Below are 12,788 nucleotides of genomic sequence, written 5' to 3' on the forward strand. Positions count from 1 at the left end.
TCCTACAGACAGCGATTCAGTTGCAATCCCGGTTGTGTTCGCAAACTGGAGATTGTTTGTGTGCGTATATTGTGATTTAATTTCCAATCACGTTGTAGGAAGTTTGCCAGCTGCTACTTCGCAGGAACACTTTTTATTCTATCGTGTTTTTGTTTCGTTGGGACGCAACTCCCAGCCGTCTGGATTAATTGGTCGGCCAGTGAAGGTTGTTGGCTAAATGCAGCCGGTGCCTATGAATAAATCATAGTAGCCCAATTTGCTGGAAGGACGTGGGTCATTTGTTTAAATGCAGCGTCCACAGAGGAGCCACTGAACAAACGAGACAAAACGCAATTAGCTACTTTAATAAGGAAACCAAAAGAGGCTCCTGCTCCATTTAGAGCAGGGGAATATGGGATTTAGGTGCTTGTCAAAACTGCATTTGTTAAGCATTACTCTCACAAGTGAAGCATTAAGACTTTAAATCCAAGGTGTCTGTATTAAGATCGGTGTTTTAGTTCCATCACTGTTGCAAGTGCAGATGGAAGTAGACTATAGAAACCTTCATTTAGTCTAGAAAGTATCAGCGTGGTTGTTTAAAATGATAATTTAACAAAAAAATTACATTTTTGTCACCCTCATGTCGTTTCAACTCCCAATGTTTTTCTTGGGTCTTCAGAACCCAAAAGCAGATTATTTAAAAAGTGTTGCTTCTATTTCAATGCACATTTATTGTATTGTTTTAGGATGTTTGCTTTTAAAAACTAAAGTAGAGGAGTAAATGTCTTCAGGGCACTTAACATTTATGACACAAGTCAAGTGGAGTTATTCATGTAACACTCTTGGGACATTTTGAAGCTTGAAGTGTTTTCTGTTCACCCATAGTAATCAGAAAACCCCAAATAATTTTAGAAAGAATCTGTATTTGGGTTATGAAGGACAACGAAAGACATTGGAGGATAAATTGACATAAGGGTGAGTGAACTCATTCATGTATTGTTTTAACCCCTGAAGTGATTTGAGTGAGTTAAATGACAAACTGTTAAAGGCGGGGTGCATGATCTCTGAAAGCCAATGTTGACATTTGAAAACACCTAAACAAACACGCCCCTACTCCAATGGAATCTGGACCCTCTTTTAATAGACCCGACCCACACATATACAACCCAGGCAATGATGTTGGTTAGTAGACGTACCCCTTAGGGGCTGGACACACCAAAACTTTTAAACGCGGCTGAAAACGCATGGACAACACCGAATGCCAGCTGTTTTTCAGCTGAGCGCTTTGGTAGCTCTGATACGTCAGCTGTGAGACAGTTGGTTGCTGTGATACTTGTCCCGCTCCACTGTGGTGGACGGCCGCATGAGAACTGACATTGACGAGCGGAGCTTTTCATCCAAAGTTGAAAAATTTTCAACTCTCGGTGCTCAGTGCTGAGCGCGGAAAAACCGCTTGGCGCCAGTTTTCAGCGCGGAAGAAAACCGCTAGCTGCTGGCTTATTTGAAAAACGCCGAGCTTCCATTGGAAACAATTGAAAACATGCGCCGGCCATGGGCGTAAAAGTTTTGGTGTATACAACCCCTTACTGCTGATTGGCTACAAGTGTGTTTTGGTACTCGGCCTGACTCCCTTTTCAAAAATGTTTTTCAAAAATCATGCACCCCACATTTAACTAAAGAAAAAACTGTTAAAAGTGCCATATAATGTAAAACTGTATTTACCTAGGCATAGATAAATAATAAGAGTTCTGTACATGGTAATGATTTATTGTTAGCCTCAAACACGATTGTTTCATTCTACTAATGTAAACCTTGTGCATGCAAAAGACCAATCTTAACATAACACCGACTGTGAAGTTACGCCAGTTTCACACCGCAAGCGTGAGCAGCGCATGTTTTTTTCGGGCCCATGTTAACAAGTTAGAGCATGCACACTGCACGTGTGAGCAGCGCGTCCTCGCGTAGTAGGAGCGGCTCTAAAGCAGCGATCGTTTTGGCGCCAGCTCTATTTTTGCTGCGCTGCTCACGCTCAATGATAGTGATAGTGAATTGTTTATGGTTTAAATGCTCGTGCAATGACGTGAAAAAGTGTAATTTTACCATAAAATCATGAATGTGATGCCAAGTGTATTTTAAACAGTCATGATTTTGAGCAATTTAAAAAAAGCAATGAAATATTAAACACATTGTTGACTGCGCTGTCATTCAATTGGGAATCATTTAAATGCCACAGCCTACCTGAGCATTGTTTCTGACCATGTGCATCCCTATATGACCACCATGTACTCATCCTCTGATGGCTACTTCCAGCAGGATAATGTAAATAGACATGTATAATCGTCTCTAGATAATTTTTTGCACTTAACTCTTTCCCTGCCAGTATATTTAATGATTTTTACGAAAGTTTAATGCCTTCCAGAAAATGCTCTTCTTTAAATATATATTTAAAAAGGGGGGCTGCACTCCGAAAGTTTTGAGAACCACTATGGTAAAAAAATGTAAACATGACACTTTTACAATTTCTTCAGAAAGTTAAGATCGTTTTAATTTTTTTTTTTTTTTGGTTTGCACAGTGGTGTGGTTATTAGTGAGGCAGTGATTGATACAGTTGCTCTTCATTAGCGTCATTTTGCATCATAGTGGGATTTATTTGATATGTTGGTTTTGGCACCGGCAGCTCTGGATCTTCGGGCAGGAAAGTGTTTACAGTCCTCTCAGCCTGCCATTATATCCTTGACTAAAGTAAAGATTGTCCACTTCACTCGCTTTAGATGGCTTAATTGGGCCCATCTTCCAATTACGAGATGAACTTTGCCAGATCCTGACCTCCAGCCTGTCCTGGAGTAATGAGGACCTACCCAGGAAAATACAGCCATCTCACTCTCGCACACACAGATGTCTACCCTTGACTTAATGATATGAAAAGAGAGTTGAATACATGTAATATTATTTGCCTCCAATGAGAGCTTTGAAAAAGTGCAGTAATCCTGTTCACAACCCGCTGTGCTACTTTACATAGATCTGCTTTTAAACATAAATTTACATTCATGCATTTGGCAGGCGATTTAATCCGAAATTGGGGATTGAACCCCATGACCTTTGTGCGGCTGATGCAACACTACCATTTGAGCTAGATTTTTGCATAATTTCAGTCGATTAGAGTGCAAAATTTTTGTCTTTACATTTTTTTTATAGTTTTGTGGTTGTGGATATAAATGTGAAGTTACTCTTGTTTTGTCAAGGGTCTGTTTTCTTGCTACTAAGTTTCTGCAAAAGAAAAATGCTTTGTCTGTATGTTGCGGTGGTTCATTTTTAATCATAAAATAAAAACAATGAATTATTGTCAGCACATAAATCAACATTGCGTATTATGCAGACACATCATTTATTTTCATTCAGTCTCTGTATGTAGGCAAATAAAATCATCACTCACAGGAACTCTTCAATATCTTGCATATACTGGACTACGGTATCTCAGTGTTTATGGTTTTTGTTGTTCACAATGTTAAATTATATTGACAACTCTTATTTTAGCTTTATGTGTGAATGACCCTTTAGATGTCTACTGTATTAAAACACAAGTGGAGCACTCAATACACACCGTAATGCGTCAATACCCCAAAACTGTACTGTTAATCTTTTGTAGATCTCATCAATTCTTCATCCACCCAAATTAATGTTTCATAACCGTGGCCTTACCATCTTTGTGTTTCCTTGCAGATAAAATCATTCGGCATAGGGCCTGCAGCCTGAAGGATACAGCGCACGCCATGATCGCTTCTGAACTGGACCCTGAGTTCGACCGCATGTGTGAGGAGATCAAGGAGTCACGCCGGAAGAGAGGTGTGGGCAGAGTTTCTTTAAGCCAAAATAAATCCCATTTTATCTAACTTTTGTTAAGTATTAAAGGGGACATATCAGGAAAATCTGACTTTTTCCATGTTTAAGTGCTATAATTGGATCCCCAGTGGTTTTATCAACCTAGAAAATGTAAAGAAAGAGTGACCCAGTAACTTAGTTTTGGTAAAACATTCTTTGCAAACAAGTAAAAGAATAGGTCAATACAATTTGGCTCCCCTTGTGATGTCAAAAGGGGAGTGTACTATAATAATACCACCCCTAAATCTGTACTAAACCACCTAAATCTAACCACAGCACTGCCATTTAGTGCAGAGAGAAACCTTATTCACATACCTGTTGCACTTTGGTCCTGGAAAATACCCGTAAAATTGGCAGACAATCTTCTTTGAGAACCCAAACACGTCTTGTAAATGTTCTGGGATCGCTCCCGGAAAACAGGGTTCAAACGGGTCCTTGAAAGTTTGTGAAAAAAATCAATGCCCTCTTTAAATGCTTATATCTTCTGTATGCAAATGTTGATTCATACCAAAATGCTTTTTTGCATAGTTGTGTTTGACACATGAAAACTTCTCGGGTTAGATATGTAACTGTTGTTCCCTGAGAAGGGAACGAGACGCTGCGTCTCCCTTGCCATACTTCCTGCGTCCCTGTACGGCATCTTTGGCAATATTTCAGATAGCGATATACTTCCTGACTCCCGCGTCACCCTGTCTTTGTTGTTAATCCTAACCATTGATTGATTTTGATATACTCATTCAAATGCACTTACCCCTGGAGGCAGCCCCAAAGTGAACTGTAACAAAGGGTAACAATGTATCTTAAAAGGTAACACGATGTAAACTTGCTCTCACTTGAAATGTGTCCCCACATTTAGTCCTTGAATTTGAGGGTATTGGACCTTGAAAGTCCTTGAAAGGTCGTTGAATTTGAAGTTAACTAAGGTGTGGGAACCCTGGAGGACCTAGTTATATTGCCATGAGATACCCAGAAAGCCCTCAGTGTGAACAAGACGCAGAAACAATGCCGTAAGGGGCATGCTGAAGTTATGGTTCAGCTCTTTAAAATGATGGGTTTACATCAAATTAACATTCACAACGAAAAATATCGACAAACACAGTAGGTAGGCACAATGACAATATGATATTAATAAATACTAGTGATGCACCGATGTATCGGCTGCCGATATTTATCGGCCGATTTTTGATGAATTTGAAACCATTGGCATATCGGCAATAGCACGAGAAAGGCCGATACCGATTGTTTATTAATTAACTGCATAAAGAAATCCATTATATGTAAAAAAAATTAGTTAATGTTGTTAATAAAATAAATGCTGAATAGCAAAAACCACTCTTGAAGGTTGTCATGTTGTCTTATTATATTTGTTTTAGCTTAATTTGTGCCTTTCTTATTATGTTGGTCAGTTGAATGTTAATTAGATCCAATCCATGTTCAGTAAAAATTATTTGATGCAGAAATAAACTAGCTAATAGACCAACTGTATAGTATTGTATACAAGTGTTTATTATCGGTATCGGACAGAAGTTGTCTGTTTAAATCGGTATCGGTATCAGCCCAAAAAATCCTATCGGTGCATCCCTAATAAATACCACTTACCATTTATAAGTTAAATGGACTTATGCCTAGCAGGTTGGTCCTACAAAACTCTGTGGCTAATAAAATGTCTTGCCATATCCAAACATCCTTCTTGGATATGAAATTGTTTAACGCCGAAAGTGGCTCTTTTTAAAAAATAAACTTGCATTCATAACTACTTCTAACACTATCTCAAAGGCTGCATCGAAAAGTAACTTCGTGTCTGCTGCGGCATTGGATAAACAAAACTGCTTCGGTGTGTCGCATAGACGTCGTCATCGTGTTGCTACCCCCTCCCCGTTCTGTGATTGGTTCCCTGTTTCAGGGGGAAAATTAGTCCATGGTTTCCATGCTAGACTTGCAGCGTGAATAAATTTGCGCACAAGGCAGCATGGGGAAACCAGGCTATCATAAAATTGCTTATTTAGTGGTATTGGGCATAAACATAAAACCTTGCCAATAAGTTTCTTTGTCTGGGATATAGGCAATATTAGCCTTGAGGGGATAGTTCACACCATGATTTACTCCCCTTCAAGTCATCCGAGATTTCAGACGCACACAATCTGAGTTATATTAAGATCTTTTCACACACAGATTCTGGAAAATACACAGAAAATTCGTCCGGGGATCTTTTGATTTCAGTTCATTCACACTGCCAATGATTTTTCCGAATCTGTGCGTGCATTCACATACACGCCGCAAAGATCCTGGAAATACAAGTGACTTATTTAAAGTCCTGCACTTGGTAGTTTTTTTTCATAGTGTCTGAATCTGTGATTTCTCTCGAGAAACCACACGTGTGCATTTTTGTTTGATAAGATTATAAAGGAGCGAGTAATGTACTGTTCTATTTTTGATGCCCAAAAAAGTCCATCCATCATTCACAGAAGCAATCCACACGGCTCCAGTGGGTTAATAAAGGCCTTTTGATGGTAATCGATGCGATTTTTTTTTTTGTAATAAAAATACTAGTGATGCACCGATGTATCGGTCGCCGATATTTATCGGCCGATTTTTGATGAATTTGAAACCATCGGCATATCGGCAATAGCACGAGAAAGACCGATACCGATTGTTTATTAATTAACTGCATAAAGCAATCCATTATATGTAAAAATGAGTTAATGTTGTTAGTAAAATAAATGCTGAATAGCAAAAACCACCTTTGAAGGTTGTCATGCTGTCTTATTATATTTGTTTTATTGATTTAAGCTTAATTTGTGCCTCTCTTATTATGTTGGTCAGTTGAATGTTAATTAGATCCAATCCATGTTCAGTAAAAATAATTTGATGCAGAAATAAACTAGCTAATAGACCAACTGTATAGTATTTTATACAAGTGTTTATTATCGGTATCGGACAGAAGTTGTCTGTTTAAATCGGTATCGGCCCAAAAAAATCCTATCGGTGCATCCCTAAAAAATACCCATATTTAAAACTTTAAAACTCTCGTATGGCTTGAGGGTGAGCAAATCATGGGCCAATTAAATTTTTTTGCTGAACTATCACTTTATACACGTGTACAGAAGCATACTTTAAAGTATGGTTTATAATTTTAGATTGATTTTTGACGTTCAGTTTTCAATTTTCTATAATGTTGGACGCTGTAATAACATTTTGGAAACTACATAGAGCAGATAGTAAAGAAATTTGGATTCAGTCCATATTTTTCCCTGTGTAGTGTAGGATAATATAAAATTTCTAGACTTTTTAAGCACACGTGCTATACTGTTCGCTTTAAATGCTTATATCTTCTGTATGCGAATGTTGATTCATACCAAAATACTTTTTTGCATAGTTGTGCCTGACACATGAAAACATCTTTGGTTATGTATGTGACTGTTGTTCCCTGAGAAGGGAACGAGACCCTGCGTCTCCCTTGTCATACTTCCTGCATCCCTGTAACGCCGTCTTTTTATATATTCAGATAGCGATATACTTCCTGGCTCCCGCGTCACCCTGTCTTTGTCGTTAAGCCACACCATTGGTTGAATTTGATATACACATTCAGACGCACTTACCCCTGGAGGTGTCCCCAAAGTGTCACCGCAGTGACGCAGCGCGAGTTCCCTCGAAAGGGAACTGTAACAATGTATCTTTAAAGGTAACTCGATGTAACATTGCGATTTTTTTTTTTTGTAATAAAAATACTAGTGATGCACCAATGTATCGGCCGCCGATATTTATCGGCCGTTTTTTTATGAATTTGAAACCATCAGAAGCATACTTTAAAGTATGGTTTATAATTTTAGATTGATTTTTGATGTTCAGTTTTCAATTTTCTATAATGTTGGACGCTGTAATAACATTTTGGAAACTACATAGAGCAGATAGTAAAGAAATTCGGATTCAGTCCTAGATTTTAGCATGCTAGCCAACACTTTGATTAACATCCACCAGCACTTACATTTCTCTTCAGAGGATTCATCTTAATAGGCACATAATGTTCCACTCATTCCCCACTTTAAAGAAAAAGACGTTTTCGGGGAAAAAAAAGATTAGCACAGTTTGCATTAAAGTCAGCAGTAAGCATCTTTGTGAAAGCCTCCCACCCACCTTTTACTCACCAGAGGCTTTCTGACGGACTGATTTACTTCTACTGTACGATCTCTCTGTATCAAACGTAACGAGTGCTTTTCACGGCCCCCTTCTGGGACACCCCTCGGTTCCTTTTCATTTAGGAGGGGTTCAGTGTTGAAAGAGTACGGTGCTGTAAAAAATGACCTGCTGTGGAGAATTGCTGCTGAATATTTTATACAGCGCAGTGGAGAGTTATAGGTGTGCCCGCACGGAAAGCTCAGCAGATTTAGACGAATTCGCAACTTTCATTATTCATAAAATGTTACAAATCTCCGCCCCTTGCATGTTAGTGTAGTGCAGTGTTTCGCAGACTTTCTGCAGTGCATCGCTTCGTATATATGAAAACAACGCATAGCATATACGCACAGCTATAATGAGCCCTTAAGTACCATAACAAATCCATGTTACCCACAAAAAGTCAGATTGTTTAGAAAAGTAATTACACAATTCCACACGTCTTTGAAATCCTTGAAAGTTTGTGAATCTAGGGGGGGAAATTCAATCCCCTGGGAAGTTTTTGAAAATTTTTGCATATTTGTGCCTGACACATGAAAACATCTCTGGTTATGTATGTAACTGTTGTTCCCTGAGAAGGGAATGAGACGCTGCGTCTCCCTTGTCACAATTCCTGCATCCCTGTAACGCCGTCTTTTTATATATTCAGATAGCGATATACTTCCTGGCTCCCGCGTCCCCCTGTCTTTGTCATTAAGCCACACCATTGGTTGAATTTGATATACACATTCAGACGCACTTACCCCTGGAGGCGTCCCCAAAGTGTCACCGCAGTGACGCAGCGCGAGTTCCCTCGAAAGGGAACTGTAACAATGTATCTTTAAAGGTAACTCGAATTGATGTAACATTGTTCTCACTTGAATTTGAGAGTCCTTGAATTTGAGGGTATTGGATCTGGAAAGTCCTTGAAATGTCCTTGAATTTGAAGTTAACTAAGGTGTGGAAACCCTGATTCATGTATGTTTGCCGTTTGTGTTAAATTAAATATATTTTTTGTCTCAGCCCCTGCACAGGCCGCACCGGAGCCGCCCGTCACCCCGATCGCCGTGACGAACAGGAAGCCCGCTGGAGAAGAGGCGGGGTTAAGCAGTCCTCCGGGTGATGGAGAGGACAAGCACTGCAGCAGTAAGTACATGCACAACACGACAACAGAGATTGTCGAGGTCTCTTTTCTCTCTGTGGCAGCTTTTAGGTTGGACTATTTTCCAACTATTTTGTCTTGCACGGTCAGATGCTTTTGCTAACAACTCTGCCCGTGTAAGGAGTCTTCTTGCGAGATTGGTTCAGCTGTACCACTTCAGGCTGTCTTTCACATTATTGGGTCCACCTGAAATATACATAGAAATGCATTTACACACTCTGTGTGAACAGGCCTCGTGTTGCAGTTTAAATAGACGTTGTTCCCATCAGCGATGTGGCCTCTAGTCCGGGTGCTATTGATATGTGTGCACAGAGAATGAGGCAAGGATTGGCGACCGCAACACCACTGCATCTCCCATAGCAGATCACCTGTGACCGGTGGAGCAGCAGCCTCCGGTTGCACTTCCTTCCCGGCGCCCTGTAACAGTGGCATTGATCGGGGCGCACCTCTCCTGTGGCCACCCAGCAGATGGAAAGGGATGCTGGGAAGGCTCAGGGGTCAGAAAGTAGCATCGGCACCTGCTCTGCAGTGAGGCAAGCAAGTCCAGCAGCTGGCAATGGGTTTTACCACATCCATCACACACCTCTGCTTTAGCTTTGCCCCGAAATATGTTGTTGTGAAGGTGTGGCGTGTGTACACTGTGCAGTTGCCATATTAAGCTACAGCGTTGCCGCCCCTGGCGAGCCAAGCGAGTTTGTTCTTGCAGCTTTGCCAGTGTGGACTCATTAGATTGAGGATTAATTGTCAGATGGCAGTTGTGGGATTCTTATAGATGCACTTTGGGAGATTAATTAGCGACTTTCCGAAGCGTAATGGATGTGAGAAACATTTTGACTTAATGCAAGTGTAATCTTGCCACACATGGTGAAGCTGTGGGTTTATTTATTTTTAGTTGATCCTCTATACAGCGCTCTCACTAGGGCAAGGAATCAGCTCTGAGATGAATTTCGTTGATGTGTTGATGAGTCACAATACAATAATACTGGTATTCTGTCTGTGATGTGTGTGTGGTACATTTGCTCTTTTCACTTCTGCATTGGACTTTTTAAAGGACAATGTAAAGAAAAGTAAACATGAGGAATTAGTGATTAGCCAATCCAAAACAGAAATTATGCGCTATTCTCATCTCAAATTAGGTCATATTTTCCTTCTAATTTTAACAATGCATGCTTTCTGAGGTTCTTTTGTAAATTTGTTAAACCGTGTATTTTCAGTTTTGATGGCTGAATGACCAACATCTTGATACAAACAATAGGTTTAAAGCATGCAATTGAGCTACAGTAGCACAAGATTTATACATTGAAAATATGTATAGGATTTAAAAAACAACTTAAAGTCCTGTGAACTTGAAGTCGTGATTGACCTCCGGGTTGTGACGTATTTCCGAATAAAACAAGTATCACACGAGGAAAATAGTGTTTTCCACAGTGCTTTGATTGGATATAGAAAAGTAAGCGTTTTATGAAACGAATGAAACTGGCGGCAGACTGACAGTTGGAGGGGGTGGAGTTAACGGATACGGTACGTGGCAGTCGCGAGTGTCTAGATAGTTTTCAATATAGGTGACATGCAGAAAAGCGGCAAAACTGCGACGTTACAAAGCTGGAGGGGAGTTGGCCCGCACGCCTTACTCGTGCACCCAAAATCCTGCGACTTAGGTGCACACGACTCCTCACGTTGAAGATAAACATATTTGCACTAAATGCTGAATTAAACGCTTCCACTACAAGAGAAAGCTATAGCTGCATGGCAATTTTGTCGATTACCATGTAGCGTGTGAAACGCCCATAGCTAACATCTTCTGAGAATGATCAGAAAGTGCAGATTTTGATTGACGTTTAAATGAATAAAAAATATGACTTACAAACACGGATAAATTGTTTATAATAAACTTCAATTTTGCTTTAAAAAAATAAGAATTGTCAGTTTTGAGTTCATTGGAACTTTAAAGAGATTATGATTCTTATTATGAGAATATTAATACAGTATTGTAACTTATATATATATATATTTTTAATTATGATTTAACTTTTAATAGGCCGTCATTGTAATCTAACTTTTTATTAGTTATGCTCAGCTCAAAATATTTTAAACATTTCTTTGCATTTGATTTTTAAAAGTACTACCCTGGTCTTATTTGTGTCATGCTTTTCTTCATCCTGCCACAAGATGGCACATGTTTCTGATAGTCCGAGGCTAATAGCTCCTGTCATACAGCTGAACAGTGTAGCAGCACGAGGGAAAAGAAACAGAAAGAATGATTACATCCTTGAGAGATGAGTCGGGGGCTGTTAGATGCAATAAACACCTCAGGATGAGACGGGTGGCTTTTTCCTGCTTGTGTTATATTTCTTACTGTGCAGACAAGGTGAGTTAGTACCGAGTCTCAAGTCTTCAGTCCTGAAGACATTGCTAAGCATCTTTCTGTCCTAAAACTTACTTGAGCATCTTTAGCCTTTATTTCCTCTGATAGTAGTCATATTCTAGCCACAAATCGTAAAAAAATCATTTAATATTAATATTGTTTGCATTGACATGATCTTTTCATAAACTGTTATCTATTTATATATTAAGTTTGCATATGTATATGTGTGTGTATATACAGTTTATGAAAAGATCATGTCAATGATATTTTATATCATTTATTTATTTATTTATTTATTTTTATTTATTTTATCCCTACATGATTAAAGGCACAATATGTATGCTTTTTACCACTGGAGGCTGCTATTTCACAATAGCACAATAACAGGGCTAACCTTAATGACATTAAGGTGAAGCTTAATGATGTTATGAAGGAGAGCGGAATGATGGGAGAAGTTGTTTTTACCATGGGGAGACGTATTGAAATTACTGATCATGTTCACGGATGAGGGAATGAATGTTTTATTACCTGTACATCTGATCATCCATTATTGTTGCCATAGTTTTTACAACCGGAAAATGAGGATAGCATGGATATTATGTCACTAAAAGGGTGAAAAGGGACAACCATTATTAAAAATATGAATTTTTTTTGGAAAGTTGTGTTCTTTTGTAACTGCTTTAACTACACCACGAAAAAAATCTGTAACAAAACGGTAAAATTTCAGCAGCTGGGGTGGCGGGGAAAAAAAGCGTAAAATAACGGGCACAATAAATTACAGAAATTTTCCGTAATACAAAATAAATTTTTTCTGTAATTTTAAATTACCACTGTAAACAAAATATCTGTAAAAACGGTAATACTGTAAAATAACAGACATAATCAATTACAGAAATTTTCCATAATACAAAAATGCAGTTTTTTCTGTAATTTTACTTTACCACTGTAAACAAAAAATCCATAATAAACGGTAATACTGTAAAATAACGTGTGATGAGTCAGCCGCAAAACTCACAGGGATGGCAAAACCTGTGATACGATGTTGATTCAATTAAGGTGCATATTGATATACTTATGGATATTTTGCAATCTGACATGCAGGCAGACAGTATCGTCAGTAAACTGAATACTGCAGAAATGTGTAGACGGATGTTACGTGAACATGTGGTACGTCAAAATAAAGGTACCTTGTATCAATATTTTACGTGGGGTGTTGATGCATCGTATCGTATGGTAGACATTTGATCGATG

The 12,788-nt window shown here is 38.9% G+C and overlaps 1 protein-coding gene across 1 annotated transcript in view; it reads left to right on the forward strand.

Moving 5' to 3' along the window:
• atad2b (ATPase family AAA domain containing 2B) overlaps nucleotides 1-12,788 on the forward strand; it is a 136,348-nt gene that overhangs the window by 38,554 nt on the left and 85,006 nt on the right. Inside the window, exons 23-24 of the mRNA XM_065256339.1 lie at nucleotides 3,700-3,822; nucleotides 9,034-9,156. Of these exons, the coding sequence (XP_065112411.1) occupies nucleotides 3,700-3,822; nucleotides 9,034-9,156 (246 nt within the window). The remainder of the gene's footprint in view (nucleotides 1-3,699; nucleotides 3,823-9,033; nucleotides 9,157-12,788) is intronic.

Source organism: Paramisgurnus dabryanus, chromosome 12, assembly GCF_030506205.2.
Source record: "Paramisgurnus dabryanus chromosome 12, PD_genome_1.1, whole genome shotgun sequence".
Taxonomy (NCBI): domain Eukaryota; kingdom Metazoa; phylum Chordata; class Actinopteri; order Cypriniformes; family Cobitidae; genus Paramisgurnus; species Paramisgurnus dabryanus.